The sequence below is a fragment of the Haplochromis burtoni genome, unplaced genomic scaffold (genome assembly GCF_018398535.1).
Source record: "Haplochromis burtoni strain Fernald_Lab_line unplaced genomic scaffold, NCSU_Asbu1 Contig_335, whole genome shotgun sequence".
In the NCBI taxonomy this organism is placed as follows: domain Eukaryota; kingdom Metazoa; phylum Chordata; class Actinopteri; order Cichliformes; family Cichlidae; genus Haplochromis; species Haplochromis burtoni.
In genome coordinates, this window is record NW_024582696.1 from 203,329 (window position 1) to 211,323 (window position 7,995).

At 43.3% G+C, this 7,995-nt stretch overlaps 1 protein-coding gene across 1 annotated transcript in view; it reads left to right on the forward strand.

The window, feature by feature from the left end:
• Positions 1-442: 442 nt before the first annotated feature.
• ppap2d (phosphatidic acid phosphatase type 2D) overlaps positions 443-7,995 on the forward strand; it is a 16,239-nt gene continuing 8,686 nt past the window's right edge. Inside the window, exon 1 of the mRNA XM_005942291.3 lies at positions 443-1,097. Coding sequence (XP_005942353.1) covers positions 890-1,097 — 208 coding nt within the window. The 5' untranslated portion in view covers positions 443-889. The remainder of the gene's footprint in view (positions 1,098-7,995) is intronic.

The window sequence follows — 7,995 nt, forward strand, 5'->3', positions numbered from 1 at the left end:
ATTAGCTGTATAGTGAGGAAGTCGTGTGCCCATTAAGGCATAAGGCTCAGTGCAATAAAAATGCCATTAAAAAGTCATCACAACAAAGGATATAAGATTACTTTCTACAAGGACACACTACACATCATTATTATGGAATGTATTTATACCCTCGTTTTGTTTGGTTTTGGTTCGTTGTTTTGATTGTGTAAAATTTATGAACAACAAACTCTTAAAAAAAAACAACAACAACCCACATGTCCTCTGAACTCCAGAAGTTGTATGTGGGACACGTCCTGACACTGGCGAGGCAGTTTAAGGCATGGACATGTACCCGGTCATGAGGTCAAATGGATCGAACTTGTTAGCAAGCTCCAGTCTGATCGTTACATATTGATTTTCTAAGTTTTTTTTCCTTGCTCCAACAAAATGCGTAAAGTCAAACCCACTACCACATACCGGAAATAACCAACTTAAACGCATCAGCACTACTCTACTTGGGATAGGAGGAGCAGTCACGGGGTTTATTTTGAAGTTCCATTAATGTTCGCTGCTGCATACATGTTTCGCTCGGGACGTTTCAAAGTAGTCTGTAGAGCACGCTCCAGCGGTAGAAGTTTGTTGTGACTCGGTTTAGTCGGATGCTTGTTTTCCTCTGTCTGGTTTTCTCCTGCCTTGCTTTGCCCCCCCTCTCTCTTGCCTTTGGATGACCGACGTAACCTCACCTCGCGGCCGGGTGCTTGACCAGGGTCTCCTGCTGTCAAACTTTAGTTGACATGATTTGGCGCACCGACGACGGATGGACTTAAAGTTTTTGGGATTTTCATCGTTTGCCAGCCACCACAAACGTAAAGGACTTACTGGAACCACATTCGAACAAGTTGTCATTAACTTTTAACCAGCCAGAGACATGCAGAAGTTAAATTCCACCGGTACTCACAGCAGCATGCTCCCCCAGGATGAGGAGCTCCAGCGGCGGTTAGCTGACAGCGGAGGATCCGGGGAAGGGAAGGAGAACGGAGCTGGGAAACAATTCCTCACCCAACCTGAGGTGGAAAGCTCGTTTTGCACCAAGAGGAAGATGCTTGTTTGTTTGGATGTGTTGTGCCTTTGTATTGGTAAGAATTTGTGTTACTATTTCACTTAACAAGTGTACTATTTTAAATCTTTAAATACCTAGATCAGTGTTTTAATGACTCTTGAATTCTGTATTTGCTTTTTCCCTAATGTCATAAACAAAGTTGGTTTCAGACAAGGGGCAAAAAAGCACAAACTATCCAACGCTGGATTGGGATTTGTTAAAGTTAACGAAGCTGCAAAGCATTTTTCCAGAAGTCAAGTGGAAACTGCTCAGACTGGAGCAGAAAACTTCAGCTCGGTCCCCTCTACATGCACGTGGGGGCAGGAGGGAGGGAAGAACCGGGGAAAATGTGGGTGGGGGCTCAGCTGGCAGCAGCTGAGTTGTCCCGGGAATTCATCAGTTCCCATGGTAACTCCCAAATTTCCCGGGAGAAGAACGTGGGAATAAGGATAAAAACGTGCCTCGTGCGTATGATCTGGTGCTGAATTACCTCTATGCAGAGCTCTTTAGCCTCTCTCAGGGTTAGCTTACTGTTTGTAGCCAATAATTCACCACAGTGTGCACAGAAGCCTTGCTTGAATATAACTAGCAAGCTTCACATCAAGAAACAAAAAGTGCCAAGGCCACAATCAACACAGAAATGAGAGCCAACGGAGATACTAATCACAACCCAAAAAAGTTAACTTATTATGGAGAAAAACAAACTGGCAGTAGATTCATATCAAATAAACGATAAAAGCAGTAATAGTCACTAACTCAGGCTATAACGTGATTGTCCAGATTGCTTTCATTCAGTAAAAGGGAAACAAATTGTCATTCTGTTTTTCCAAGTGCTTTTAAGATTGGTCGAATACTCTCTCAGTGTATTCTTAAAATCTACTTATTATGGCCAGCGTGAGATTGAACTTGCAATGCAGCTGAACAAACAGAACCTCAAACACTCAAGTTGAAGAGTTATAATTGTTCAGAATCAAAGTAAAAGGTTGTTATGCATGTTGACATGTGCTTTAGGCCTGATTTTAGTGCCACCTTTTTAAAGATAGTAGAACCGAATCACATGTTTTTTCTTCTAATGATGCAATGAACCATATCTAAGGACTTTAATGCTTCTGTGTTGTTTTCAGGGCCAGTGCTAAGCCACAAAGGGTATAGGGAATATAGAAAAGTTAAAGGAAGAAAAAAAAGAGTTCTACTTCTACCTGAAATTTGTAAAATACCTCAGAAAGGTATTTTTGCTTGTAATTGTTTCATTAACTGTACTTCAGCCCCTTTCTATTAGTAGAAATCCTCCTAAAATTTGTACACAGAGTTTGTTTGTTTGTGTAATAATACATAATTCATAAATTCCATGCCGTCATCTCACATGACTGCGAAAGGGACGGGAGCACCAGTGTTGTGTGAATTAGTGTTTCAGCTGCAACTGAAGCCAGAACCCGTCTAGGCAGACCGACAGGTCTCAGGCTTGGCCGTTAAATCTTAGGAAGTAGCCTGGCAAACTCGATGACAGGTCGAGGTAGTCACTTTTCTATTCTGTACTATGTTATTCTTAACCCCTGCAGGTATACTATTAGCTGTTTAGTTTGTGCACTTTTCTGCAGCTTTGTTCTGGGTTTAGGAAGTGGCTAGCAACTGAGCATCAGTCAGGAAAGTATAGGAAATGGGCTCTCTCAGTTCTTCCCCTAAGACATAAACCAAGCACGCCACTAGCTTTCTCAAAAAACTCTGTGCTCTGACCCTTCTTAGCCCCGGTCTGAACCGATAACAGTTCTGAGCCTGTGTTGCTGGGCATCAAGTTGAACACAGCTGAGCGGATTTATAAAGTTTGTTGGACTAAAACGTTCAAGTCAAAGCTCAGCAATCTCTAAAGTCCCTGTTTGATTTGATTCTTTGATATGTTCCTGGTACACTTTGGCAGCAAACGTGTCTGAGAACATACTGTTACACGTTTTCAAATAATGACTTGCAGTAATAATGCAAAGGCACAAGGTATTAGAGTTTGTGATTAAAGAGATTTATCTTACTGATTTTAAGAAGTAGTCTTTTTTTCAGTTTTATTAAGCACAGCGAGACCACAACACTAGCTATTATATGTCACAGATAACAATCAAATGTCCTGAAATAAGATGTAATTTACAGTACAAGGCATTATTTCCCCCTATTGTTGCATACAGTGCTGTATGGGCTATTGGATTACTCCATCCTGACTGTATCTGTCTCGCAGAAGCCCGACATTGACTCATCTATGGGCATTTGGCATTGAATGTCATCAATTGTTGGAAATGAATTGGACCCTTCATTTCTCTTGACCCTCATATGTCTGACTAATCAAAATTTCCCTTAAAAGTGCCTTTATCAGATTCCCTCAGACAGTTGACCCACCAGCATTATTCATCCTTTAAAGGGGCTCATTCACAACTGTAAAAGTGGAATTTGGCCCTGAAGCACCGCCACTCTTTATGCAATCAGCTGAAGAGGGATTCTGCAATGTTCTGAGGTTATCGCTGTCTCTTTAGGGCTTAATTCACATTTGAAGTGGTGACGTGAAACTAGTATGTTGTGGTGTTGAATGAGCTTTAATCTGTCTGTGGAATGTGGTGACATTGAACTCATTAACTGAGGCTTTGGCTGAGTTTACCTGACCTGATTCTTTCTCAACACCAGGCTTGTCTAATATTGTTGTACTTTGCGTATCATAGTGTTGATTATGGGGGTGTTCGGGCATGCACATGATGCCTGACAGAGATGGATTGTTTTGGTTAAGCTCAGTTCCAGTAAGTTCCATGTGATTTGCAAACTGCAATTTGTTTTCAAGTCTTTGCCTGTGTGCTAAAGTGTGTGCATGCATTATTACTGGGACTGGGACTCAAAGAGAGATGACAATATTTTTCACCCTGTGGCTGCATGTACTATGTAGAGCCCAGCCACGCACATGTCAGGAGGTTTGAGGTTTTTGTCATATCTGACGAGCGTGCAGGGACAAGACTTCTAGACTATGCTGCTATTTCCCTCCTGCGCAGGTGGCCTTGACTCTATCATCACCATAATAAAGTAACTCTCTTTAAGGGTAACTGAATGAAAACAGCACTTGAGTAGCCTGCTGCACAACAAAAGCTCATACAATATAAGTGAAACATAAAGAATGTTATGAGGCACGACTTTACTCTAGAGGTTAATTACAGAGCTATGCCATTTTCACACACGCCTGAAATGCAAAAGATCATAGCCGTGGTTAAAATGATACAGTTTACATGGATTGTGTTTTTGTGTACAATAGAAAGAGAAAGCTGGAAACAGTTGATTGCTGTTGTATGTGTGTCAAGACATGAAGCAGCTTGCCAGAACAAGATGACTGGTATCTACTTAAGTGATCTGAATACTGAAGGGCCTGCCTCTTTCTACCCTACATCCGCTTATATCCTCTTCTCTTTTTATTATCTTTTCTTCAGCCGAGCTCTACTTTGGGACCAAAGGTGTCCCACTGATGTAGTGAGGCGTGTGAGTGTGTTTTACGTCTCCATGTGTTTTGGGCGGGTGTCAGATTTTTGTTAGAGGATTTTGGGTTATACTTATTTGGCAGAGAAAGCTGCCAAGTGAGTCAGGCAGCAAAAGGCTGACATGTCAGAGCGTGCAGTTGTGTATAGGCTCCGAAATATTAAATTGTGTGCGTATGTGTAAAAGTGTGGGTGTGGGTGTTTGTATGTGTATGAGTCATCGCTGTTAACTACCCTACTACAGCTGCCATGTGCTTGCTGTTTGTTGACAAATTTGCCGGTCTTGTTTTGCTGTGCGTCTTAGGCCCTGACTCTCTGAAGTTATGGAAAACATTGGCGTCAGTCTGCGGCTGACAGATGGAGCGCCATTAAAAATGGCTCAGTCAAATCATTAGCTAGTGGAAGAACTGATTTCGCTTTCTGTCCCCTCTTAGTCTATTAATGCATCTCCTTCCCGTTTGACAGTGCTGCAGAGTTACAGGAATCCATTAAGTGCGCTGTTGCTCAGACAGACCACATGGGCCTATTCACTTCACTTTTCGGTACATCTTCCTTCACCCATTAGCACGCTGGAATCGACTAAGTCCCACGTATCTATAGGCTGAGGGGCAAGTAAGAGCTTGAATGAAGGAAAACCCCCAAGGGTGGAGAGGGGAGTAAGATACGGAAAGACTGAGGAGGCAGAGAATCTACAGTAGGGGTCAGGGGTCAAACCCTTGGTTGCTCGAGGGATCCTATACACAGCTGTCTGTTTATGTCTCAGTGAGGAAGTAGTACTCAGAACCAGATAGGAAATGTTCAGACAGCAGCTAGCTTCAAATGTACTTTTAATGAGACAGCTGTAATCTTCTCCTAGATGACGATTCCATAAGTGCCCAGGGTGGTCCATAGGTATTAGCTATAATGAGCGAATAAAGATGTGTGTATCGCTCTAATCCTCAGCGCTCATTAGCTCCAATGGGCCTGGAGAGGATACCAGAAGACTGTCTACCTGACACCGAATACAGGCTGTAACTCCGCCTTTTCGTCTGTTAGAACTAACGATTTGTCTTCTGTCTGTCTCCCTATAAGAAAACTTAGACATTCCCTCTTGGCGCCATTGCATGGTTACCCATCATCGGGTACATTTTATCATTGTGTCTCATCTCACCTGCTGAGACTATTCTCCCTTAATCATCTCAAGCTCTGACTGTCCTAACAGCACATTCCCCTGCAAATCCGAACACTCTGACAAAACAGCCCTGCAGGTTTGAACTTTTTCCATCCATAGAGTGCCACCGCAATCATGCTGTACCATGCTAAATACCTCTCCAGCAGTCTAAACCAAAATCCTGTGTCATTTTCACATTGCAGACTGGCAGCTCTCATCTCACAATGCACGCCCTTACCTTCATGCCACAAAAACCACTGGAGAACTCTTTAAAGTTTCCAAGATATGCACCACAGTGGCGGGTTCTTTATGTTCTTACTGAATCAGACAGACAGACAGACTGCTTCAAACTTCCCCGCTCAGGCCCTGAACTCCAGAGTCAGGCTCCAGGAAGCAAGGCACTGAAGTGTGGCAAGAACAGAAGCAACTGTGGGAAGCATGTCTCTACTGGCTAGTGGCAACAGTAACAGTGGAAAGGGCAGGCAAGAAATCTCCTGGTGCACTGTTAGGAGTTGAAAAAGCTAAGTTTTTAAGCGCCATTGTGTTTTATTTTTCATGGTCATGGAGACGTAGGGTTTGCATTTGCTCTGTGTTGAGTTATTAATGTAGTGCATTAAACCTCCATAAATATTAACATTTTTGGCCAGCGAGGTACTTTGAGCGGTCGACTGTTTCTTTCTGGGGCCCCTGTTTTTGCCTACATTAATGAGTTGGGTATGGGCTGATAAATGAAGCAGTGGGTGTACTTAAACAGTGTGTGTGTGGAGTCCAGCTGCAGCAGATGTTGATGATAGCAGATGGTTAACAAAACTCTGTTGCGGCTTCTCAGCCCGCCTTTGTTCTTCACTTAAATCTCTCGTCGACGCCATCAGGGCAGACAAAACAGACCCATCTCCCAAAACAATCCAGCCAATTATGGGAAAGTAAAAGAGTGTGTGTGGGTGTGTGTGTGTGTGTGTCAGTAAGGAGGCAAACACTTACTCTTCCCCCCATTCCTCCCTTACCTGGATTGGGCCACCAAGGAAGAACAGGATGTACCTGTCATACACACACTGCACTTTAATTGAGTTTTTTGCCATCCGCGGTTGCCAATAATAATCACAGCCTTGGTGCGAATGACTTCACCTGCTGACTTACCTGCCCTACAGTACAACTGCCTGTGTGTGTGTGTGTGTTTGTTCTTTTGTGTGATAGAGAATTATGCAGTGAGGCGCACAGACTCTCTCTGGACTAACTTTTAAAACAGAGTCTTTTGTTTCAGGTACAAATTCTCAACTCTGCCTGTAATGATCTCAAACTGAGAAGGGATTAGATGAAATAACAGATCTTATGAAGACGGCTTCAGTCATTATTGCACAAATAATTGCAAAAACCCACCCAGTCCATCTGCAGACTGCCATTTATGAGCGTACTAGGAATGCCGTCACGCTGCTTCCTTGTAATGTTGTTACTGGGGATTATGAACCTCGCAGAGATTCAAATTCCAACACTGCGCGATACAGTTCACTGGCTTATTATTTTTGAAAGGTTGAGTTGAAGGTAAATAAGCACCTTAAAATTTAGTTGTGATCTCCTGGCACATGCAAGCTGGTGAAGAGCTCAGTGTGGGTGGACCACCCGTGAAGGGTGCTGCACAGGCCACGCTCATCCCGGTCCCAGGTCCTGCAGGCCACATGGCTCTGTGTTGACAGGTCACTAACAGTCTGTCCTCTAGCTTTATCAAAGGGCAAAAGTAGAAAGAGGCCTGTGCAGTCAAATATTATTGAGTGTGATGGAAACAGATGACCATTACTGTGGCTTGGAGATAGCTTTAGGATATGTCATGCTAATCCATGAGTATACACAGGCTGTTTTTTAGTGATAGAAGCAGCAGCATCCATACGAGTGAATTTAGCTCTGTGATAGTGATTGTGGTGTCTGCATTAATGGCTGTGTTTTGGATCGTTAGGGGGTTTTTCTGTGGTTCATGGCTCTGGCATGGTTGGTTAATTTTTTCCAGGTGTTTTTTTTTTTTTCTTTTTTTTTGTGGTGTGTTTTGGTTGTCTTGTTAATCTATGCGGCTGTGGATTTGGTTTGTCTGCATCTCAGTGTGGGTTTTTTTTTTTATGTGTATGTGTGTCGGGGGTATTCTGCCTGTTGAGGCGGGGTCGTGTTTACAGAGCGGGTCCCAGCAGAGCCCAGATCTCTGACCCTCACATTCCAGAACCACCACTAATCGCCTCCGTCTGCTGTTCTTTAAAGAGGAACCTTTGCTGCATCTCTCTTGGCTCCATCTTTCCAGTTTTTCTCACCCC